Raw genomic sequence first — 26,371 nt, 5'->3', positions numbered from 1 at the left:
CGTCCTCTGCTGGCGGCACGGTGTACTATATGCGGGCGGAGCAACGTAGTCTTCCTACGGATCCATTGGAATTCACTGTCCGCTATTCAGCTCGGACTGAAGGAGGGAGGAAAGCGGCAAAGACGAGCAGATGTTAACTGGACTACAAAAGAGAACAAGCTGTAGTTAAGGCGGAAAACCTTCGATTCGTCTAATATGTGGCAGCCTGCGTCGGAGCGATTGCAGGTAAGCTACGGGTGTGTGTATTGCAGACACAGAGAGAGCGAGTGAGAGAAAGCAGTGGCAGAGAAACGTTTCATAGCTGTGTTCCCAGCAGTTGCAACCTACCGCTTTGGGTCTAGCCTGTAGACTTGCTCCGTTTGTTGCAGAATATAAAAATAGGCTACACGGCCTACCTTTGTACAAAGAGACTCCCTTTGTTAGTGTGCGCCAAACCTAGGGAATCCCAGCTCAGTGCAAGAAAACAATCGCTTTGCATGGTCTGAATTTACGTCTCTCCTGCTGCCACCCTGATTATTTCAATCACTCGAAAGTGTGCTACGTTAATGCGTTAAGGCTATGGTAGGGTTCCAATGCATGCAACTGTAGGCCTATTACATTTCAGATCCCTCGTTTGAAATGCATATGGGGTATTCATGTACCCTGAATCGATTTTTTTGGGGGACACATGCCTGGTTAATCACCCTTAAAGTCCACATCGTATATAACCTGTGAAAGTCATAGGCCTAAGGGCAGCGGTAGGCCCTGCATCTGTTGTCAAATGTTGTTGGCCTGTTGATGGGCCTATTAAGCGATCAAGGCTAAAAAGGCCCATTTGTGTTTTTATTTTTTTTTATAATTCTGCTGGAATATGGCCAAAATTCCATTAACCCACACCGTGACGCCAATGACCTGTTTGGAAATAATAATAAAAAAATGTTAATGACACGTAGTTTGATCTCCAGGGGCGAGGGGCAAGCCGTGCACCGAGCCCGGCTTCACGTCCTCTCAGGCGTAATGCTATCCAGATGTCAGGGTGTCGACTGCTTGCCAAGTGAACTTGCACAATCTACACTTGGGGTCTTGCCCAGGCGTCAAGAAGATAGAATCGCATAAAAAAAACTCTTGGAAAATCCACAGATTCAAGTGACTGTAGTTTACACTTGACTACATCGCGCTAAACGCTGCGTTTAGCTGCAACTTAATTTCCAATGGAATGTGTGAATAGGCCAATTATTTCCGTTTTATGTTTCGAATTTTAACAATATCAAGCATCGGTAACATCCTCCTTTCAATATTTTCCACTTTAAGTGATTCAAGGCTTAAAAGCAACCACGCCATTATTTGTGGGCCCTTTCTTCAGTCAGTGTGGGGTCCCTACCCTACCCTTTGCAGGGCCTCCTCCTAATCCATCCACTTCAAAAATGTTACGAAAGATGTTGACATGTTGCTCTTGCTCAGTGCTGCGGTGTGGACAACGTCGAGCTAGCGCCGTTCTCTGTGAGAATGATGGAGCACAAATGAACAACTCTTGAAAATAGCAGACCACCTCAAAAATGTTGTTTATTGTTTCGTTTTTGGCGTATTGTGTTTATAGACTACACCAAGACTCTGGAATCCTTCATAAATGTTCAGGCTGAATAGTCTTTTCACCCCCCAAATACTATATTATTTGACCTCTTATTTTAATAGGTTCCAATTGATAGCAACTGAGAGCAGCCATATTGCATATGCAAGACAGGAGACCGAGTTTTGTTGCCACAGAAGTGAATGGGCCATATCCATTTTTTTGGTCGTCATGGCAACAAGCATCCACTGTGAACCCTTTCACCAGATGTTGTCAGGCTTCACCTTTCTGTGCCAGAAATGGCATTTGGATATTGCCTACTTGTCTTATCTGTGTTCTTTTTAGTCTTATTTAACCATGGCGTCTTCTCTACAGTTTCTCTCCTGTTTCCATAGCAACGAGAGAGACTATCATCCCCCCTCTGTTTTGTCGGGGGCTACCTATTGCTTCACGTCTCCTTTTTATAATGACAGTATTAAATGTCTACAAATAGAATGTACTGGGAAAACAGGAAGTGTTGATGTAGGATTGCCTGTGCTCTCTTTTCAGCTTATGTCTATACATCACCACCACCACCACCACTACAGCCTGTCTGTATCTTCCTCTCCTCCACCCCTCCTCCTTCTTCTCTCTGACCACATCCCTCAATCAGTCTGAGAGGCCCGGGCTCCCTGGCACTTAGCAACTGTATCAGTTCAAATGATTGCACAATGTGTGCTGGTTCACAGACAGACAGACAGACAGACAGACAGACAGACAGACAGACAGACAGACAGACAGACAGACAGACAGACAGACAGACAGACAGACAGACAGACAGACAGACAGACAGACAGACAGACAGACAGACAGGGAGACAGACAGGGAGACAGACAGGGAGACGCAGACAGAGACCGAAGCATGCAGACAGATGGAAGACCACGGTTCCTCTTTTAGCATCTCCTTCGGTCGGCAGTTTGTTCTGAGACAGAGGAGCTGTTTTTGCCCTGTGTGTGTGAACCTACAGACAAAGGGACTCGTTTCTCTGTACAGAAATAGCCAGCTGAGGGAAAGCATCAAACCGCCACCCCGGGTCTATCTCAGTTGACTGTCATGTATACATGTGTCTGCTTGTCTGTCTGTGTCTCTCTGTCCTGGTTGGTTTTGCTCTATTTTCATTTGTTTAGTTTCACCGGCCCTCTTTGATTCTCTGGTGTTGTCTCCACATTGGTCGGCTGAGTTATGCATTTTTTTTCTTGTCTTTCTCTTCTTTCTTTACCTTTTGTCTGTCTCTGTTGGTCTTTGAGGGCAGACGGTGACCTCTTTGACATCAGGTACCAATGAGAAGGGCTGGAATAGTGTTTTCATGATTACTTTGGGCTTCTACCAGTGCAGGGGCATACAGGGCTACATATTGGTATAATGCAACAGTTTGAACCATTTTTTGTTGTTTAAACTTTTGAAACTACTTGATCACTTAAAAACGTGTTTTGTTTTTATTGTTTCAGACATGGGGAAATTGTTAATTTTGTTGGATATAATATGATGGGGTCGTGCCATTTGGTTCCATCAACAAATTCATGATCAAGTGGATTTAGATGTTCTCAGACAGCTTATTTTCAGTGTTTTTCCTGACTGTGCTTTTTATGTGTTGCTAAAATGGAGAAGCCAAGCGGCTCTTCCATGTCATTTGCCAGCAGATTGGATGTGTTCGGCTGTTGTGTTCTGCTCTCGTGTGGGCTCTTTAAAGATGTGGGGGTGGGTAAGCTGTTTGCGTCAAAGAGCTGGTGATTATTTTATTGCGAGCCGGAGATTGCCACCCCCAGGATCTGTTTGGGAAGTTTCTGTTTCATCTGGGCCCTTTTCCTGCCAACCCACCAATCACAGCTTCCCATCTTCTAACATCCCATTTGTGACATGGCTTACCCTCCAATCAAATGTCTGAAGAAGCGAGCTTGTCCTCCTCTTCAGGGTCTGGCCCCTGAGACCTCCTACAGCCCGCGTCAGGGTGTGTAGACCATTCAGACATGTTTCCTCTTGTAAACTTGAGGATCGGAGTAGGGGCAGGCAGTGAAAACACATAAGGACTTCCCTGCCGTGTATCTGCCGCCCATGCCTCAAGCATGCCATGACCTTGGTTGGGTTGTACATATTGGTTGTACATTTCTTAATGGTCTGTGTCCATCCTTTTACACATACGTTTATATGGGCACAATCATTTAGACCTACACTGTTTTATTTGGCAGGTCCTGCACTTTTTATATTTGTATAATGAATAATGACCAAGTCGCGGTCAGAGACTAAATAAAGAGATAGCCCTGCGTCCTCCTCTTCGTCTGTATAAATGTCAACGTGCAGTGCAGCACAGAACTGGGTTACTGCTCCTAAAAAGACAAGTGTGGACATCATGTTTCCCTAGAGATGTCAGTTGAGTTGAGCAAAGACAATAATAATAGTCTGGAATGTGTAAAGTTTACCAAAAATTGCATGAAAAGCAAACTTTTCTTTGCCTAGAATGCAACTTGTCTTCATAGGCAGACTAATAAATCTTAGCGGTTTGCTTGGACATAGTTTTGCTTGGCCTTTCACATCTACTCTTGAGGGAATGTTGCGTCTTGTTGTGGATGCTAGCGTTTAGAAAGAATGTTGCCTCCTGTTGTTTGGAGGGGATTGGGACAACAGTAGTCTGTTCTTTCCATCCATCCAAATTTAACTAAGAAACAACAAGCAACATCTGCTACTGTACTCACAAGTTATGGGTTCCGTAGTTACCTATTCTGATTCCCTAGAAAACTTGCCAGTCTTTTGACAGTTGCTTAACATTGACAATTTTTGTTTCTAATTTTATTTTATTTATTTGTTAGTTGTCAAACCAGTATTTTCGGTTTGGCTCGCCATTGATACCAGTTGCGGCTGAAATACAGCACATACCTATTTCCTGAAAGACAAGCAGTTAATGAAGCAAGTTATTTATTTCTCTTGCAAGTTGCAGGAGAGGGAATACCCTTTGAGGTGATTAGAACGGTGCAATGTCCTCTTGGTAAAGAACCAGGATTACAAATGAAAAACGCAGGCGGCAGGGACTGGGGAGCCTTGTCTTCCCATACCAACGCTTGGCAGATGTACCACATCTGGAACACAGCTTTGACCACTCTTTTATCTCGATGGTTCATCCATGTGTGTCTGGGAGTCTGCGTGTGTGCGTGAAAGTACAAAGTAAGTTTGTGTGAGGACACATGTGCACTCATCAGGGTAATGTAACAACATCCGCATACCATTTGTTTGTTGTTTGGTTGTACATGAGGAACAGGAAGGGGCTTCGGCCATAATGATGCCATCTTTTTGTTATTTGTTGGAGAGTACAAGAAATGCAAATAGTTGACATTAGCTTACCAGACTAAAGGCTAGTGTGTATTATTAGCTACCATTTTCCTTTTTATCTGTCTAATGGAGTTGATTTGTGTCCTTCCAAGTAATGCATTTTATGTTTCTTGCTGATTCTTGGTTGTGATTGAAGGCAAATGACATTTAAAAGTCTGGATGGCTGGTGGGTTGTCCTGGTGGGTGGGGTGGTATGGTATCTGCCAACAACTTAGCTTCTGCTTGACTTTACCGTGAGATTGACCCTACTCCCATGCAGAAAGTTCTCACTTCAGCGTCTGAAAAATGTGTATTCGCCGTCTGTGACCTGTTAGAGTCATCAGTCCCCCCCATAACAGCTGTCATGTCTGAATGTCAACCTTCATAATCAGATGTAATGTCTCAAACTCAAAGGTTAGCTTACGATCAAGGGCGGTAATACTGCATTTAAGATGAATGTAAACATAGTCCTTGTGTTTGTGTTGTCGTGATTGTTTATTTTTCATCATTTCATAGTTCTAATACATAACTTTTACCATTCAAAGTTGGATGAAGCTTTTAAAATGGCGGATGATCTGTTAATAATGGTTACATTTTGATATTCTCCAATAAAAACTAAAATGTACAATATGTAGTTATATTTGCCTAAATGGACATTCCAGTCTCCAGTGATTTTCCGTTAAAAGGAGCAGTACTTTGAATACTAGTTATATCATTTTGATAATTTCGAGGCCACGTTCTCATTATTCTGTCTCTCTTTAGGCTCGAGATCTGGAAGGAATTTGGTCTGTTTGACAAATGTGGAAAAGTAGGGCCATGTTTTGACAGGTTTTGTATTGCAGTTAAATCTAAAAATTGTATCCCTAGAGGAATCACAATGTTGCGTGTATTTAAACGAACTTGACTAAGACTGGAACATTCCTTGATATCACATGTAGATATTTTATGAAGATAAACAACTCAACTCAACATTGCACTGCATATAATCAAATTGGGCTATCGGTGTATGTAAGGAAAAGGATAACACGTGAATATATATCTGAATGTGCTTTTTCCTAATCTTGCAGGACCAATGTTACTGACTTGTTGTTTTAACCCTGTACTTCTAGAGTGAGGGAGAAACCAGATCTTGCTCTAGCAGGCATATAGGGGAAGCCTTCTACATTTCAAGATGTCTGCCTGGCTATTAACTGATTGTCTGCTACATCGGAAAGATGTGACCATTGTTTTCAAATGGCCCCTCTGAAAACCTCCAGTGTTGGATCTGGTGTTTGGAATTCAGGCATGAAAGCCGTATCAACACTGACACAGGATCCAAGACAATTCTGCTGTGTAGTGGAGTGTAACTTTCAGAAACACATGTCGCATTAAAGAATGAAATCCATCCAGGGATGTTGGCAAACGGTCCAGATGTGTACCAAACATTGGAGAGATATACTTTCAGGGGCTTCTTTTTTGCTGCCTCAAACGTTATTATCCTGACAAGTATAGGGATGGTAAAACTGTATGGGAAAATTATTAATAAAAAGTGTGATAAACCTCAAGCCAAAGGTGCTCATTCTTTCTAAAACAACAAATGGAGCTACCAACCACAGTATATTTATGAGTAGAAGTCTTGCATTTAGTTTACGCGATAACATCAACAATAAAAAATAATAGCTATTTATATCGAGGGTATCCAATTGTTTCAAGGCTTGCCTCCAGGTTACATTCCCCACAGAGTTTTTAAAGCAATTTGTGTCCTACAGACCAGAAAACCACAACTACACAGCCACAATTACTGATACATTGCCACCATTTTACTAAATGTGGTTTTGGACAAACCACCACTACATCTTGCACTTTTTTTTTCAAAACGCCACCAGAGAAGAAGAAAGAAATGATGTGTCTGTGACGATGGGCAAAAGTTGTTAATTGAACGAGTGTTTTTGTTTTCTTGTGGATGCCTCCGGCACCATCCAAAAGCTTTTAAATGTACGTACAAATAAACCATTCTTTACAGAATGCATAATTAAACACAAATCAAAAATTTAATTCAGTTGGTTGGATGCCAGTATCCCTGGACAGTAGTCGTTCCCTCTTGGTAGGGGGTACACAGGGGCTGTATCACTGTCCCTGCACCCCCACCACCACCACCAAACCGCCTCCGCGACCGCAGGAATGTGTTGCGCTGCGTGGAGGCCGTAAAGCGCTGACACGGAGGTCAGCGAGCATTACACACATGTGGCTTTACTTTCACAACTTCTTAGCCCTGTTAACTCCTCTTCTGCCCTCCTTTTGTGTTTTCCATCCTCCCACTGTGCCTCCTCACACACACACGCACACCTTACTGTTCTACTCCACCGCCACCCTTGCTCCCACTCACTCTCTCTCCTCTAACCTCCACCTTTTCCCCTGCCTTTTTATTCGTACTGTTTCTCTAAATGGTATTTTACGGTGAATGTGTATGCTGCCCTCTGCACCACTTTTAAAATAATTTAATAATTTAATTGAGATGCGTCTCCCTAATTAAGAACCGTGAAGCAATAGGTTCTTTGTGAACAAATTGAGACTAGTTTTTTCAACCACATAGGTTTTACTTGAGGTTAACTTTGACTAAATAAAGGTAGTCAATCCCTTAAAGGCCCACTATGCAACTTCGGGAATTTCTTCGTTTTCTTGGTTTTGGCACGCACATTTCTCTACACAGCGCCCCCTTCGGCTTCGTAGTAGATATTTTACAACACTGTCGTAACAACTCGTTGACGACCCTTCCCCATGCACTTCTACGCGAGCCATGTGCATTTGTTTTTAAAGAAGCCGGCGAATGCGTGGAGAGCCATGTTCGAAGTAGATGTTCATTAAGTGTAGGCAAGGTTATGCATTTTTAAAATTGTGTATTTGTATTGCAATAAACATAAAGCCATCCTTTTTTATAGTTGACGGGGAGAATTTATTACGAGATTATAATTGTTTTATCTTATGTTGAACAGAACAATCAGTGTGAGAGTGTTGGCCAACATAATAATCTAAATAAACAAGAACCTGGATTCGGGGATTCAGTCTGTATCTGGGGGACGAGACGGACGAACAGCAAAACACCAATGGAAACAAAGGTGTTTATATGGTTGCAACCAACAAGCAAGCTAGAAAAATACAGGGCTCACAACAAAACGGTCGAGAAAACAATTTTTACAGGGCTCACAACAAAATGGTTGAGCAAACACATTTGTACAGAGACTATCAACATCAAGAATACCACGAGGACAAAGTTCACCCAAGGGTACTTTATATTCGAGTCTGATTTGCAGTCTTCTTTTTCTTTCAGTTCACGCTATTCCTGAAAAGCTTGCCCAACGTTTACTCGTGTCTGACCTCTCTGTTGGTCAGTCTCCCTTTTCTCTTCTTCTGTTCCTCCGACATTGGGTTTCTCTGTCTCTTTTTAGTCGGCTGATCTATGATGAATGTAACAATCCCTTAGTTACTTGTGTTTATATCGAGCCGGTTCCGTGTTTGGGGGTCTGTGCCGTAAAGCAATTCATTACTTCGCGAGACCCGAGACTCCCGCGAGAGTGGGCGGCAGGTCGCCGGCAGAAACATATTCCTTTTCTCCGCCAAGATGCGCAAGGGGGAGTCGAAACAACGAACAAAAATGTATAATGGAACCATCGCAATGACTCCTAGCCTGTTATATTAAGGTAAACCAAGCCAAAAAAGTTGCATAGTTCCCCTTTCATTCGTGTCTGATCTCTTTTCTGGTCCATTCTTCTTTTGTTCCACCGACAGTCGCCTCTTGGGTCCCTTATCAGTCGATTGATCCATGATGAATGCAACAATTGCCTCGCAACTGGCTGTCTATATCTAGCCGGTGCCATGTTTGGGTGCGTGTCTGTGCCGTAAAGCATTTTCGAAACTACAATCTGACTACATTTTCGAGGATACTTCCGCTGCGTCACATCCGGAATGTCCCGGTCCGAGCAAATCAAGTTGCATATGCGCTTTTTCACTGTAGAGGCGACATGGGAAAAATGACACACCCACCAATCGACCCAGAAATGGATGCAGAACCATCAGCATAACTCTCAACCTGCATACTTAATGTAATTTTGGCTAAAAAAGTTGCATAGTGGGCCTTTAAATTCTTCCCATACCAGCAGGTGCAACCGACATCAGAAAGCTACATCAGCCCCTTAACCTTGACCCAACCATCCATTTTAAATGCTTTCCGCGGCTGTGACTTCCCCGCCGCCGTTCACTACGCAAGCCAGTCCCACGACCATTGGACCCGGCAGACATACCAGAGGCCTTTTTAATTTCTGCTGAAGCTGTGAAAGTCCAGATTTCGTTAGCCGCTGCTCAGTTTTGTCTTGGTTATTCAGCGGAAGCCCAGAAATTCCTCCGCCTTGCGTCTAGCCGGGGCCAGACTGAACATGTGGTTGTGCTTGGCCACTTGGAGCTATAGGACCTGCTACTCTACACGGGGCCGGCCGCCCACAGGCCCACACCTCCTGTTGTCATTGCACTTCTTACGCCAAGTTCCCTTTCATGTGCTCTCCAAGTGCAACCCATGGATTATGTTGGGCTTGGACTCTACACGTGGACATCACTTGTATTATTGTTATGAGTGGGAAACTGGCACTGCTTCTACTACTAGAAACAGCCCCATTCCAAAAACTCTTCTCCCAATAAACTGCTCTAGATCCAATGGTGCTAGGCAGAAACTCTGAAAGGATGATTAGCTATTTCACGCGTTTATTGACGTGTATATCTCTCATGCAAGTTCCGGTTTCCTGTGCGTGCCCTCAAAGTTGCTCAATGTTTTCCCAGGTCCGAAATAACACAAACCACTCCTTCTTTTTCATTGTCTTCCGGACACGATTCACATGTTTCCAGACTTAGTTGTGTTCTTTTCCAGAGCTGTTAAGCCACCCACAAGCTATTCTCGGGCTGCCCGGATTGACCTTCAGACCGTAGTTTAAACTCAACTCTGTCTTGTGTCCCTCAGCACTTCCAGACCATGCTGAAGACCAAGCTGAATGTGCTGACGCTGAGGAAGGAGCCGTTGCCCACGGTGATCTTCCATGAACCCGAGGCCATCGAGCTGTGCTCCACCAATCCGCACGCGAAGAGCAGGACTCACGCCGGATACAAGGTAGTATGCGCCGATATTTCATTGCCAATGAAAACTGTTTTTACATTTGTTGATTGCTTTTAATTGCCTAAAATGGTTGTCTGTTTCTATAAACTCATTTGTGTACAACCTTATCTACCAAAGTTTGAGTCTTGAGGTTAAGCCAATGAGTTGTTTGAGTCACAGATTGCTTAATACTAAAACCGACATTTACAGGGCAACACATTCGCTTTGCTTTATGATTATTTTGGTGTGTGAGGGAACGAGGGAGTCTTCCGATGTGTGACTTTGAAAGCGTTATTCATTTTGTTTACAATCAAACCAGACATGCTCCAATAAAAGAAAATAGATTGTGTTGCATTGCAATACAGATATGTAGCCCAAGTGCAACCAACACTGTTGGGTTATGATGTCTGTGTGGTTGAATCACTGTGTTAACAATTAACATATCGAACACAAACACACAACATGTGCATATGCATGGGCACAGATTGGACTGAAACATCAGCAGCACTTCCTCAAAGATCCAGTGGTCCACCTCTAAAAATGTAGATGTGGTACTCAGTCAGCCACTGTTGAGTGAGAGTCCTTAGGTGGGGTTTTACCGTCAGAAAGAGTATAGACTTTGCTGTGGTGGATATCTGGTTAGAAAGAAACATCTACTGAATCTACATGCATGGAGTTCATTGATATTTCAGCATTACATTTACTCATGACATGGTCAGGTTTTATTCTGGCTATACAGTATCTTTGGTGCAAGGGAATGGAAAAGACAATTGTTTATTTTATTTTTTATGTATGCTCCACCTTTATTTGTGCATGACCATACACTGGTTCCATCATGTCTTGAGTTTTGAAATGATCCATCTATTCATTTTAGTTCCTCATTTGATCTTCGAAAAATTCCAGTATTACGATTGCACTGACCTTTTCACCATTTTGGGTTTTATCATGATCTCTACTTCCTGGACATCAGTGAGGGATGTGCATTCCCATTACACAAAGGAACATGTCGTAGCCCCCGTCCACACGGAGACGATTTTTTAGTGAAACCGCATAAGTCTTGTGCGTTTCGGCCGACCGTCCAGGCGGAGCCGGTGAATCCGGTGCCCGAAACCGCACATTTCTGAAACAACCCTCGGAGGTGGTTTCAAATCTATCCGGACCTATGTGGTTGCGTTGAGTTTTTGTTTTTATTATTGTAGCTTTAAATAAAGCCCCTTGATGAATTTAATTACTAACTGTACATTAAAAAGTATTTCTGCTCAATTTAAAAGGTTGAATCTCCACATGACTGAATGTTTGTATGCAGCGCGCAGGCTTGATGCGCTCCACTTTCTCTGTGGAGTACCAGTGCCTTGAATATTTACTACAAAGTTTCTACAGCTCGATGTGGTTTCGCAATGACACCGTCTTTACGGAGATATTCCTGAACCGCAGAAAATGAAATCGGATCGTTTTCGCCCGTTTCGGCTCTGTGTGGACGGGGCCTTAGTAGGTAATGCATGGGACTCTGATCTATCCCATGGTTTACAAATGTGCTATTGACGTAACAAAGAAGTTCTATTGCATGGGGCTATCCTTTATGTGGCTACCCCTGCCAGGTTTCCACGTCCCATGTACCTCTCATATCTCCCTATATGTTAATGTTACTTTATGTGTTGATTTTATCTTTTAGTACATACTTGTCGTTTAAGTACGCTTTAACCAATCAATAAATGAAATAAGAGGCTTGGATTTATTAGGGTGTGCTCTATTGGTGTCCACTGGTGTGTTTATCAATACAATTTTAGCACCTAAACGGTATAAAATAAATTTGGCATTTCTCACACGTCCTTGAAACACAGAATCACTTGGGTTAATAACCAACCCCATATCTCAGAATATCTCCATATTCCTCTCTTTAAACTCATGTTAATAACCATTTGTGTGTGCACTGCTTCCTCCATTCCACTTTAACCGTTTTCAAACTGACCCAGATTGGCTGCTCACCCCACTCTGACTTCCTCCCTCCCTCTCTCCCTGGTGTGCCTTCGCCAGCTGTAAACCTCCTCATTGACAGGCAGGCAGGCAGGCAGGCAGGCAAGCAGATGAAAAGCTTGACTGAGTCTTGCTGTCCCCTTGCCAAAGCTAACAGCTAACATGGATGAAAGGCCACTTCTCACAGCCCTGCTTGGTCCATTGCCACCATAGAGGCCTTCCATTGAGCAGCTATTGGGATGGAAAATGAAGTCTAATTGTTAGTTTCCGGTTCAGTTAAATGTTCTATGTATATACTTACTACAAAATTACAACAATGGTGCTACACAAAGATTTAATGCGAAATTCAGTTGTTGAGGGGTTTCCTGGAAGAGACTTAAGAGGATTTTTGTGAAAGGTTGACGTTAGGCTGTTAGGAGCTACGTGGCTCGTTCCACCATCCACAGTAGCTACGCATGAAAAGAGTAGACCCAAAATTGCTTCCACGCAGCAAAGGTAGGTCCCAGATGCCATTCATTATTAGACCTTTGAGGGCAGGATGATTAATCCAACGTGCTTGGGTGCAGATCTCGCCACTACCCTGAATAACTCTGGTGACCTGATCTGCTACAGGGAGCCAGCGGCGGGAGAAGTAGGGTGGCGTGACACTTGCATGCTCAAGTCGCTTGAACACCTGGTGAGCTTGCTTCCCTCAGAATGATGAATGATTATGAAGCGGACGTTAGCAGTAGCACCCACTGGTAAACCTGGCAGGGAAGCTGCATGAGCCTGGCCGTGAGATGTCAAACCACGTAGCGGTGCCAAAACCGTCCTGACGGGAAGCACCTTATCTCCCTGCTAAGAGAGAATCCGAAAGGTCAGTGGGAGAATGAAGCAACGTGGTAGCAAAAGTTAGGTGGTTATCAATCATTACACCCATTTGACTCCATGACTGGGAAAACACAGCTGGTGTCGACGAGCTCTTGTCTCAAACAGACTGGTAGACACACTGAAGTCTTTTTCCCCATTGATTGATGACGCCAGTGAGGACGTGAGACAAAGAAAGGGCTAAGAAGAGACCCTACAGGCACTTCTGATTGAAGTAATATATATTTTTAAGTGGAATGCTATTGTTAGGGTTAGTTGATACAAAACATGCATGTAGAAGCAGTTTGGCTTGGAGGAAGCTGAAGTGAGGCTATTATATTGATACACACAATGTGTGCTTCCTTTTTCCAGTGTAGATATGTAAGTGTGAGCTCTGTCATAGCCTTGTGCAATTTCCTTTTATGCTACAAAGACGATTCTAATCACTTTATTGGAAAACATTGTTGTTTTTTTAGGGATCATTCCTATTACGTGCTCATCTCCTCTGCTCATATTCTGTGCTCATCTCCTCTGATGTTTTCTCTAATTGCAGGCATTTTAATTCTGTGCCTCGATTCTTAAAAAAATTGTAGACTAACCCAAGATGCGTGGTGTGTGTGTGTGTGTGTGTAGGTGTGTGTGTGTGCTCGTGACAGGCCCTGCTTGCATATTGCCTTTGATTTAACGTGTCTAATTATCGGGCTCGGATAGACCTACCCTAGATTACATAACGGCACGTTGGTAACGCTGGCGGCCCACTGAGTGTTGCCATGGTGATGGAGTGGCGCATAAAAGAGAGGCCGTGCTCCCCGGCTGGCACTGGGCCCCCCGCCCCCCCCCGTGTTCAGATTGACGAGTGTTTATGCTATGCGCATGAGCCTGCTCTGGAGTAGGACAGGGCTCACTGAGCCACTCTGGGCCACCGAGTGCTGACACGTTCACTAGCCTTTGTCTTATGTATCCATGTCCTACAATGTGTTGGAGGATACCCCTGCAAATGGACGCCCATTGATAGGTAAATGGATGTCCTGTGTCGGAAACCCCTTATTTGTGAGTTGGGAATGGCCACTGATTTTGAACTAATTGTAGATCGTTGTTTGCTGGCTTGTCTGGTTTGGCGTTGTAATGCCTGATTGGTTTCCAGACGTGCCATGGTATGTTTTGGTTCAATTGGCATAAGAAAGCCGGTCTTGGCAGGGCCTTGTCTTATCTGCTACGCTGGTGTGTGTGTGTGTGTGTGTGTGTGTGTGTGTGTGTGTGTGTGTGTGTGTGTGTGTGTGTGTGTGTGTGTGTGTGTGTGTGTTAGGAGCTTCTTCTGGGCGGCGGTTTATTTTTAGGTCTTTCTTTGTGCAAGTGTGGGTTAAGCTTCTTGGACACTTTATTACACTTTATATATTAATAACCCTGTGGTGTAGCCCATTTCATACATACAACATTGCTCAATATAATGCTCATGAACATTGTTTTGCTATGAAGCCAAGTGGAAACCGGGGGTTCACTTAGACTTAAATTGGAAGTTCATTGAATAAAAATCCCATTTTCTCTATAGCGGTTTCTCCTTTCTGGGCTACTTTAGAAACACGACGGGGAACATGGAGGGCTGCTTCTTAGAGGACTTGCTCCCTTTTTAGATATAAAGGGCAAAGGTAACGAAAACCCAAGGATTCTTATATTCATGGAGTTATACAAAATTTGACCTACTGCACCTTTAAATCAATCGATTGTTCCAAGCTTATCTTGGCTTTATGTAGCTTGCGATCCCCAGAGAGGCTAATCGTCTGGGTAGTCTTAGCTGCTGTTATAGAAGAAGTACTAAGCCACACGTAGTACTTATTCTGTCAGAGGTAGTGGTGGAGAGGGGATACTGCATCAGACTCTTCTGGAAGGTTCCGTGAATGGTCCTTTTTTACACACACCAAGGTATTTCTGTCTTGGGGAATGACTTGAACAGACTACGACTCTGTTATATCACACACACACACACACACACACACACTCACACTCACACTCTCTGGCTACGTCTTCCTCTTGCGGCACAACACACAGCCACTTTAAACACACAAACACTTTAAACAAACACACACACACACACACACACACATACACGCACACACAGCGGTGGCGGCGGGGAAGAGAGCCAGCTGTACTGTGCTGATTCAATAAGGGCAGAGGAATGTTAACAACCTCCGTAGGAATGCAGCCGTCTCCATCTATCTAGGACTCTGGGGACAGAGGAGCAACAGGACCTCCAGAGTGGGAGCCCCTGGCCGCTGGGGCTAGGGGCTCCACCACTACCACCATGACTGGTGCTACCCTCGCATCCCTGGTTCTGCGCACACCCACAACCTTGCATGTCCTTTCAAAACTTTCGTCTATAACATGGCCTGATTTTTTTTTTTTGGAATAGAAAGCATGATCAAATTTAAAAAGAGGGTTTGGAAACTCACTATTTGAGCAGTATTGCAGAAAGGTTGATGTCATGCCTTTTGGGGAATTGAAAGAATTCTGTATGCCCTCATTCTTTGGAAGTTGGAATTTATTTATTTTTATTTTATAAATAGCACTGATAGCAAAATAGAAACAAATAATATAAAACGATTAAAACATGTTTCCCAAGCCAAAGGGGTTGACACTAGTATGTGGGAGAGTTCATAGTTATCTTCTTTCATTCCTTAAAAGAAGATGTAGGTTGTCTCCAGATAGGGAACGTGCTGGTCCCCTACCTCCCCCATACTTTCCCTCCCAGAATCCTCTGCTGGTGCGCAGTACCTCCTCCATCTTCAGGCCCTGGTTCTCATGCCACCTCCTCCACCTCTTTCTCCTCATCCCTCTCTGCTAGGAAAACCATCTGTTTAGTAAAGGGTTAGTCGGAAAACCGAGAACCACCAGCTGTCTGATTGTTCTGTCTGTTCTAAATGTCTTTGTGGAAAGTACAACAGTCACACACATTCCCAAAATATTCACCTAAACACTTTGCCCATCTTCTCTCACACACACACACACACACACACACACACACACACACACACACACACACACACACACACACACACACACACACACACACACACACACACACACACACACACACACACACACACACACACACACACACACACGTCTGCCTTCCAAAATGCCTCTGGATGAGCACATTCAAACGTGCACAGAGGCTCTCCTACACGCAGCTTGAGGGACTGGCCAGGATGTTTTTCTTCGTTGTACTTCTCCCTGTCGGCCCACAGAATGCTGAGATGCGGATGTTTTCTCCCCCATGTGTCTCTCCATCGTTCTTTCATTTTTCTCTCTTGCATTTAAACTCTTTCTCTCTGACTCTAAGTGACTAGTTATTTAAAAGCGTAGCCTAGATGTGTGTTTGGAGAATGATGCTGTTGAGGTTTAGAGACGTCCTACTATGCTACAGTGTCAGCTGCACGCTAGACAAAAGAAAATATACTCCATAACCCAACAAATGGTAATGCCGGCCACATGTTTCCCCACACATGCAAATGTTTATCCTTGTTTTTCTCCCCTCTCGCTCGCTCTGTCCCTGTCTTTCCCTCTCTCTCCATCTTCTTCCTCCATTTTGCCCTCCCTCAGTTTGTAGTCCTCATTTAAGCATGCATAAATTCAAAGGATGTTTAATGGTTCAACACATGCGCACATGTATGAAGGCACACTCATACAAACCTGTCTAGTACCTTATGAATTTATTTTATATGAATAAGCAAGTGTATCCCTCTGGCTCTCTGTTCCCCTGCTGTGGATAGTGGTTCTCTTTGGCCCTCGGTATAGGTTCCTACTCTCCGGGCCCCCGAGGCCTCCCCTCTCTCTTGGCCATATGTCCTACCTCTGCTTGGCTTCACACAGAGCCAACACTGCCAGCCCAACATTATCACAGGTTAGCACTATTACCAAGTAGCTCAGGGAAAGGATAGGTTGTATGGTGCGGGTTGGAGACAGTGAATGAAATAATGGGAATGGACAACAGGACAGTAAGGGGGAGCAGAGGATGTAAAAGATAAGAAGACAGGAGACCAGACAGGACGAGGTAGGGGGGAGGAACTTGGATAACAGCCGGAAAAAAAAAAAGAGGGAAGGAGATGAAACACATGGAAAGCTGGACAGAGGAGTGGATTTTGTATATTTCTGGAATGATTTAAGGCCAGCCAGCCAGCCATTATCAAAACTGCAGGCCTCGTGCAGATGGCTAATGTTTAGCCAGCCAGAGCAGCAGACAGACCACTCACTCTGAGCTGGAGTAGGCTAGATGGATGAAGAAGTTCAGCTATTTGACTTTCCAGTGTGAGGTGTAGAAATGCACAAGCCAGAAAATCTAAGTACAATGTTTTGGTCCAAAAACATCCTGATCTTTACCCCTCATCCTTGTCATCAGCGGTCATAATTTTAATTATTATTGAGCATTGCTGGAAAAGTGAGATTTTTTATTTGTTTTTTTATCTGAGCAACGTGTCCATAATCTTTCCATTGCGGAAAATCGTATTTTGGAGAAAATGTCTTCATCTGCCAAATCTTATATTCACGTCACCATTCATTCAAAAGGGACACACAAACATTGACTCAATGCAGTCAACAAACACCTAACTCAAATATACCGTAACCGACATTCTCTGTCAAACACAGGACAATAAAATAACCTATAATCACTACATAATGCCTGTAGTGCAGGCAGCCACCAAATCCAATCCTCTTTATTTAATCCTGAAGTGTTATTAAGAAGAACAGCACAAACTTGGAGGCGACATGAAAGTGCAGTGGGCTTTAGTGTTGGTCTAATAAAGCCACACAGGGGGGACCCGGTAGACTGCTACGACAATGTTGGTTCTCTTATTTATTAAGAGTGTAACTCTCCCCGAGGATACTCCGACGTCAACCCCTCGAGAAACAAACGCAAACATGTTTTCTTTCTCTGCAGACCCCACTGTCCTAGACTCTACGTTAGTATAATTCCTTTCCATGCTCTCATAATTGGGCCCTCCTCTCGCTCAACTGTCTCCTCTCTTTGTCCAGAGGAAACCTGTTTAGTTCATTTCATGGTTGCATTGTCTGACGCCAGCAGCAGTCAAAGAGCCCCCAGGAGGCTTTGGGACGGAAATCTCCACAGCGTCTGATGGCTTCAGGTCAAAGGAAGGAGAAGACAGTCTGGCAACAGACGGACACACAGACAGACATGGGGGCTCTAGACCCCAGGATCTTATTCACAGCACTGCCAAACTAAAACTTTTTAATGCAGTTATTCTTTCACTTAATGCTGACCTGGCATGACCTTTTTATTGTATTTATGTCTTGAAATCTGAAGAAATTATGATCAATTATGATTATTTCCAACCCTTAATTCCGCATGGGAGCTGGAGGGTGACTGAGATTGAAATGGAATACGCACACATGAACAAAAGGTATTTTCCAAGCCCTTAACAGGGAGTGAAACCAAACCCAGATCATTCAGTTTCAACTATGAAAATAAGCAAACAGCGGAATCGGGAAAAGAATTCAACCCATAATTCAACATCAAAATAGTAGACACCAAGAAAGTGAATAAACTCAACAGGGTTCATAAGTGGTGTATTTCTTTATCACACGATGAGATGTGCTTGATGCTGCGTCTTGGCATGGCCTTCGGACTGGCTTGCTGACTGATTAACCGAACGCCTTTTGGCTGTGAGCGGGTGTCGGTGTGGTCGATAGCTAACCGCATGCTGCCAGGCGTAGTGGGCTGGATGATGGATCTGGTGTAGAGGTTTTATGACCCACCTAGCCGCCATGGCTGATTGAGAACAGGCTTGAGGAGCCAGCCCGTCTCTGACAGAGACTCATTCTTCTTTCCTGTTATGCTAACATTGTTTTTATACGTCGGCCCAAACGATGGCAGGGAGAGGGGACGGGAATGAAGTGGTGTATGTTTGGTGTAGCTCTTTTTCTTGCCATACACCAAAGTGCTCAAGCTAGGAAGAAAAGCAACAAAAGAACACAAAACACGTGGATGGATAAACTCGCCGTGTCATTGCATGCTACTGGTTGGACTTAACTCAAACTTTGAGACTTGTATTGCTTTTTGTCCAGCATGTAGACTATTGGTGACATGCATATAATGACATTGTGACGTGAGCGTGTATCTCGTGACCATAAAAAGAACGATACCCCTTATTTACTCCTCTTTGGGTGGATAGATGTTGGACGGTCTGGTTTCGTCCGTAGTTTTTAGGAGTCACCACAGCATTCTGAACTCTGTCTGTTTTGTAAGTTCAGTTTGTGTAGGAATGCGTGACGACAGCCGATGTAAACATATTCCAAAAGAGTCTCAAGAGAGGGACTCCTTCATAGAGTGAATGCAACCAGACTCTTCCTTAGGAGTGGGTGTCATAGCCATTGATGGGTTAATACAACACTGAGGGCCTCTGGTTTGAGCCTGCATCCTCCCACTGGGTTGTCTCTGGATGCAACATGTCTTCTTCCAAACAAGCGCTCCGCAACGTGCCGTTCTCCAGATGCAGTCTTGATTCAAGCTCCAATGAAATACAACATGAAAAGGTAGTGGAGATTCGCAGGAAATTCCATAACCAATGAAATGCATATGGTGTCTGACCAACGATGTGTTGAGTTTCTGTTCCAGAAACGTCCTGCAAATTAACATTTTGCTAAACAGCTAAAGTATTTTTACTCTCACGCGGTGCTTCTTTACAAATTATGATCGGCTTACAATTTCTTTTTAGAGAAACTATGCACCAAGAAGTCAATGCAAAGGTTGGACACAAAAAGTCCAGCTTAAGAACAGAACATGAACTGTGTGTTGGTCTGGTAGTGTAGCACTTGGCCTGAATTAGAAGTAATTATGAAAAGTGTGTGAAGCCGTTGTCACGCGCACATGCTTTAGAGCTGTGATTATGGAATTAGCCAGCCAGGGTGCCTTTTTTACGTGGATGACGAGAGAATTGAAACATTCATTGTTGCCACTTGTTTTAAGGTCGGTGTGTTTAATTTCTCCCTCTTAATCTTTTCCTTTGTTTGTTGGATTATGTCTGGGCTATTTCAAGTTCCACTGTGGTAACTTTAATACATATTAACACTGCTGGATACAGCCAGCACTTAAACATAATTACACTTTGGCTAATGGTTCCTCACTGTTCTGTAAGAGAAAAGACATACAGGCTACCACGTCAAATCCGTACCATGGTGTACCTTCTCTCACGTGCCCTAGATCTGGAATGTGAAGATCAATGAGCTAGTTCCAATTCCTGCCTCAAAGCTGTTGAGGTTTTTACTGTTTTATAATCATCAACATATGACTCTTTGTAAAAGTTGTGCTAAATCCTACACATGACTAACGCTTGACTGAGTGGGTGACTGACCAGGGACACAGTGACTCACCAACAGTTTTTTGTGCAATCCCGTCAAAGATCCTATTCATTCGGTCTTGGCCCGGGACGAAGGCAGGTAGACGTGGAGGTTGCAGACTGACCCGACTCGCTTGGAGCAGAGACATTCTTTTTGATCGTGTGATCGTCCAAGTCGTCAAGCAGGATCCATTAGTTTCCTTTTTCACCCCGCTTGATTTCACATTAATTTCTACTTCACAGTCCTCCCTACCAGTATAATGATGAATATACTCTATCACTCGTGATCATTACACTTGTCCTTAAGGTATTCCCCTGCACTATAGTAAACACAGACAGTCAAAGAATTTTGGCTCCTACCTATGTACTTTCATAAAGCCATAAAGAGCACTGTGTGGAGAACTCACACAAATCATCCATTATGCCTGGATCTCTTAAGTCGCAAGCCGGCTTTCATTCACTTAGAATAGATTTGAACTCTTTCTCACTCCTCTTGGCTGCTCTCCACCTTCTCCTCTCCTGCTTCCTGGTCTTCAGTGTGACTACGTATCATTACAATAGTATTCTACAATGTTGGCTAGCATTCACCGTGTTTTCTGTATTTATAGGAATTTGTGGCCAACATATCAGTCTAGGATCTTTTTATATTCAATCCAAAGCAGACAAGAATCTGACTTTCATTTGGCAGGGGACCATCGCCCATGTTCCTTCACGTCGTTCTCCTGCAAGCCTCTCCGCTCACGAGCCTGTTTGTCTGTGTTGTCGTCCTCCCCTCCATCCAGGTGAACTACCTGGGCAAGGTGACCATCACCGGGACCCAGTTCCTGTCGGGCTGCACGGAGTCGGCGGTGATGGGGCTGGTGGAGCGCCGAGGGCGGGCCCCGACGCAAGGCACCAACGCCCTGTTGGAAATCCGGCCCTTCCAGGTGCGCCTCCACCACCTGGACGACCACAACGAGGCCTCTGTAACCATGGACACGTACCAGGTGGCGCGGATAGCCTACTGCACGGCGGACCACGGCGTGCGGCCAAACGTGTTCGCCTGGATCTACCGGGAGATCAGCGACGACCTGTCGTTCCAGATGCACTGCCACGCCGTGGAGTGCCAGAGCAAGCTGGAGGCCAAGAAGCTGGCCCACTCCATGATGGAGGCCTTCCGCAAGACATTCCACAGCATGCGCAGCGACGGACGGATCCACAAGAGCGGCTCCTCGGACGACTTTGCAGAGGATTCCTCCATCGCAGAGGACATCACCCCTGACGATGGTTGAAGAAGAAGAAGAAGAAGAGCGACCACCCCCCCCCCCCCCCATCACCCCCTCCCACACACACACACACACGCACTACACACACACACCCACACCCCCCAAACCCAACCCAAACACAAGGGGGGGGTGACTGGATACATATAAGAGACCACCTCTGTCTCTGATTGTCCCTTACACGTTTTCTTTCTTTTAAAGTATCTTAATACGGAGTATGTATGTAAAGGACATGTTTCTATTTTTTTTTAACTCAACTAAATTAAGTGGGCTTTAATGAAACGGGTTTGGCATAAATCATTGCTTATTAGTAGGTAACCCTCCAGTCTAAATGGGACCTTGAAGCACAAGCCCGATATAGTATGTCCATAAGAGATTTGCCTGACTATTAAGATACTGGTCCTCCACCACTGTCCTGTCTCTGACGTAGGTCATGGTTCTTAAGCTTTTTTAGACTGAGACTAGATTACATTTTTTCCTTCTTTTGAGTAAGGGGAAAAATGAAAGAAAGGACAGCGATATGTCTTCCTTAGGGAGACACATAATATACTTTGTTTCATCCGTTAGTTTGTCCCGTTTTTAGTCCTGGCTCACATAAAAAAAAAAACATTCTATTTTTTTGTAGATTACTACCAGAATAGTATATGTGTCCTTATTGTAGAAAATGAGGATGTGGAAAAACGTATTTGGTTGTTGTCACTACAGTACTTTCTAGGTGTCGGTGGATTGTGTTGCCCTCATCTAAAGACCAGAACAGCGGGACTTTTACCTGTGTCTGAGTGCTTTTAAAGGGTTGATAAATAAAAAAATAAGATTTTTAAAATACGGAGAATATGTACAGGGTGTACGTCTAAGAGAAGACATTGCTGATATTTTAGCTAAGTTTTATATGATTGGAAGTACTCATTAGGCCATACGACCGGGCCGACAAACCGAGTCACCTTGATCACTCCCATCTGATGTGGTGTGACTGTGCTAGCCGGTGTCAGGCTGTGTCCCTTGCCTGTCGATACTTGTGCCTCACACTTTATTCTCACTGTAGGTTGGCGTCTCATAGTCGTGTCCCAATCTATCGTGCGAGTGTGTGCGAATGCATCCACACGCGTGCCAACATTTTACAGTATTTGTGTCTAAGTGTATTTGCTTAGTCCCAGTGTGTATGAATGTACACAAGAGTGTTTTGTAGGAGAGGGCCGAGTTTTAAAGAAAGAGGGAGGGAGGCCGGGGGAGAAGGCCAAGCTAGGTACGGGGAGGAGGAGCAAACTATGTATGGCCTGATAATGATCAAAGTGTATCAGAGCTGTCCTGCAGCATCCAGTTCTGATGCCTCAGCTGACATTGATTTAACTTTGAAGATGGTACCACGACCAGTTGCCATATATATCATGATTTCCATGATTTTTCTTTTTTTCTATAAACCTTAAATCGGTACGTGAATATGAGATATCACAGAGACGGAAGTTATTTAGGACCCCTAGAACTCAGCCGTCCAACAGAATGCCTGAAGCTTCCTGGCCTCTGCTGAATGTATGATGAGTCCAATGTGCTGCAAGCTCCTCCCCGCCTCTCGAGTTACTCCATTCCTTGATATCTCCTAGCTGGAACAATGGAACATGGTTCTCTGCTGTGGCCACGGCTCAGGCTTTTACACTCACACAAGCAGACAAATGCAACAGAGGGCCTCCACCACATGTGTAGGCTTCTTGACTGCGTCTGGGAGCAATCTCACATAGACTCATTCTCCCCTGGTGCAAAAATTCAACTGAATGACCCGAGTGGCCATTTTGATAGAGGCAGATGAAGGCGCTCAGGTCCAACAGAGCCTCGACCTTCTCCTAGCTTGACCGTCAAACATGCTGGACTCTCTTAAGTGGGAGAAAAATTGGGTTTGTGACTCGGCAGAATGATCAGATGGCTTTGGTCAGTACATATATAAATATATAAATACATATATATATATATATATAAATTTACATTGTATTTGAAACTCACTCAATAAGCTTATGTAAATACAAATGTATCAATTTCCAAATATAGGCTAACAGCATAATTGTTGACAGCTATTTTGAATAAAATGTGGAGAATCAACCATCCTACGATACAGAAACAGTGTTATTAAGCCTACTGTGAATATCTGGCCAGCCTGGTAATTGCTGTGTGTGTGTGTGTGCGTGTATGGTGTTGGATTACATCATAATGTGCGCGTGTCTGAGGGGTGAGTTATTGTCCGGAGGGGGGGGGTACATGTGGCGGGGTATCTATACGTGGCCTGCAACTGATGAAGGCCAGAAGGGGAGAGAGCGTTTATAAAACTGTAGATTACTGTGTCCTGTCTGTCTGAACGCTCAGACGTGCTTTAAATGTTTTACAGAAAAAAATGTTACCATAAGTGTTTTCTATACAGTGTTTGCAAAAGATCAAGAAACAATTACATATAAACTATTTACCAAGACCAATTTATAACTGTGTGGATTTATTCCCCCCCCCTATCCCCCAATTCACAACTGTATCTGACTTGAACAAACATCATACATCCGTTGTTTGAATACATTATTTTTTACATGCTTGAACATGCTTGATTTCTTTTCTCCCTGATGGAAACTTAATGAGGGCACTTTGGTGAGTCTGGCTGTTGGTGGAAAGATAAATTAAAAACTTGCTGTGATAGTTTGAGACCACAGACCACAGCCTTGACTCGGATCCAAACCACATATCATACAGGACTCGTTTTTCCAGTAGGCCAATAAACAGGTGTGTTGTTAAGCCTCCATTGTTGCCAAATTCTGGTTTCACTAAAACCATCTAAACAAAAAATATTGAAGCATATTCTCTAAAAAATTGAAACATATCAAAAAAAACGTAGGCCTCTTTTCCCGGTTCTCTTTTCTCTTTGTATCATGTATGTGCACGTCAGCGTGTGAAGTGTTTTCACTTCCAGTAGTTTATCCTGTCATGATGTTCTATTCTTCCTAGCTTGCCTTTGGCATGTCTTCATTTATTAGCGTTTTAAAAGTCTATTTTAGACCAGTCACCTCCTTCTTTTCATCTCAGTGTGCTCATGCCACTAATATGGTAATTACTACACCCCATCATTTTGAAGGTCTGAGCTCACACATTTGCAGGCAAAATGGATGCTACACATTTGCTTTAGATGTGTAGAATGAGAACAGTGCCTCCCTCTGGCAGGAAGACTACAACAACTTAAACTTCATCAACTTAAATAATAATCTTTAAGTTGATAATAACAAACATTTATCAATCAACAAATCACAGATGTCTTGATTTTACTAGATCCATAATTTCAAGGTCAAATACCAGTATTTGATCCTGAAATTAGTAGGCTGCTTGAAATCTGTTCTGTCAGAAATATCTCTATAACTTTTGCCTTTGCCTTTAAAATGGCACACAATATAATTGATCTTTATTTCTACCCATGAAGATAACTGACAACCAAACCACAGTTCACTTAGAGTGACCGAAGAAACCATCCCTTAGAAGCCCTCAGTTAATGCTTATCCCGCTGGCGCTATCTTCAGGTCCCTTTGCAAACGGTGGCCCTCCACCGGGTTCCAACGTCTGTGACCCACTTCCAGCAGCAGCGTGCTAGCACAGTGAGGCCAACGAGGGGGCTCTCGGAGTGGGGAGCATGAGCCGACAATCAGCCGTAGTGGCGTCAGTCCACAGGTCAGCCAGTTAGCTCACAATACCACTGTGTTCCCGGTCCAGCTGGCATGGCCTGCCTTCCTCCCACTCTTCCTCCTCCTCCTCCTCCTCACACCTCCTAACACCCCCATGGTGCCAGGCAGCAGGCTAGATCAGGGTCCCCGGCTGGGAAATACGCTGCCAAAACTAGGCCCTCAGCTCTACTTCTTTATCTCAAAGCCTTTCTCGTCACGCCACCTCTCTGACAGTCAGGAGGCGAGGGATGTGTGATGCTGATCTGCAGCATCACACATTCAGATACAAAACAAACAATACGTATGATAGAAGCAAATACACTGACTTGTATGTGATTACTTCTCTTCTTCCACCCACTGTATTGTCTCTCTTTATTGTATTTTCTATAAAGGCACACAAGCCAATTCAAATATAATTTAAAAAACAGAATCTATTGACTATAGGCGTGGTTTATCAGCCTAATACTCTGAATGTAGCCATATAAAATTACATATGACGTATGAAAAGTGATAGTGTAGAAGAAGTTCTGCGTGTCATAATTATATCTACTGCTGGAAACGGTTCCCAGAGTTTTCATGGCAGTTACACTTGTCTGCAGGTGAGGAGGTGTTGTGAGCCATACAGGTTCAAGGTTCAGGGATAGGGCATGAATAAGGAGAACAAAGACTCCTAGAATTTAATACTTAAATACGATGCAAGGGGTTGAAACAGCTACGAGTTCATGAGTGCAGAATGTAAAGATTTTGAAGGGCGCTGTTTCCACATAGAAAGACGAATGTGACGCCTGCGTGCAGTTATTTATTTTCCAGACCAGATCCAAAGTCAAAGTGTGGACCGTGAGTCTCTGACACACAAAGTATTTCCTGTGATGTTTTCCAGATGCCGGTATCCAAGCTCATCTGTGTGAGGTGATTGGTGCATAAAGCCTTTGCATCATATACAATCGTTGCTATTATAAATGGTAAGATATCAGCAAAATCACCTCGGATCTCATATCTTGTTTCTGGTGTGAGACTTTACCCCAACTCTAGCAGACGATCCTATCCACAGAAAGAACAACACAGACTGTTATAAACAAATCAATCGCTGCATAGTGGCCCCTGGGGCGACAGGAAATGCCTGAACTCTGATCCATGAAGTTCTGGCTTGTCAGGGAGACAGGATGAGAGCCCAACAGGTTGGGGCAGATCCCATGGGCATGTCAGGGAGGGCCTCCCGCAAAGGTGGCTTAAGTACTGTTTGCTACCAGTTTTACTTTGTT

General features: G+C 43.9%; 1 protein-coding gene across 1 annotated transcript; it reads left to right on the top strand.

Moving 5' to 3' along the window:
• Positions 1-11: 11 nt before the first annotated feature.
• On the top strand, positions 12-23,892 carry pid1 (phosphotyrosine interaction domain containing 1). Its single transcript, XM_030381186.1, has 3 exons — positions 12-225; positions 9,870-10,016; positions 20,953-23,892. The coding sequence occupies exons 1-3, from the start codon at positions 196-198 to the stop codon at positions 21,439-21,441; spliced, it is 666 nt and encodes a 221-aa protein (XP_030237046.1). The 5' UTR covers positions 12-195; the 3' UTR covers positions 21,442-23,892.
• The last annotated feature ends 2,479 nt before the right edge of the window (positions 23,893-26,371 follow it).

This window comes from Gadus morhua, chromosome 16 (assembly GCF_902167405.1).
Source record: "Gadus morhua chromosome 16, gadMor3.0, whole genome shotgun sequence".
NCBI classification, from domain to species: domain Eukaryota; kingdom Metazoa; phylum Chordata; class Actinopteri; order Gadiformes; family Gadidae; genus Gadus; species Gadus morhua.
Note: the sequence above shows the minus strand (reverse complement) of the source record. Positions and strands in the feature narration are given on the sequence as shown.

Bases quoted from the DNA above. Each gene is read 5' to 3' on its own strand.
- pid1 (XM_030381186.1), top strand. From the start codon at position 196: ATGTGGCAGCCTGCGTCGGAGCGATTGCAG. The intron at 226-9,869 runs GTAAGCTACGGG...TGTGTCCCTCAG, and splicing joins CTGCGTCGGAGCGATTGCAG to CACTTCCAGACCATGCTGAA. The intron at 10,017-20,952 runs GTAGTATGCGCC...CCCTCCATCCAG, and splicing joins GGACTCACGCCGGATACAAG to GTGAACTACCTGGGCAAGGT.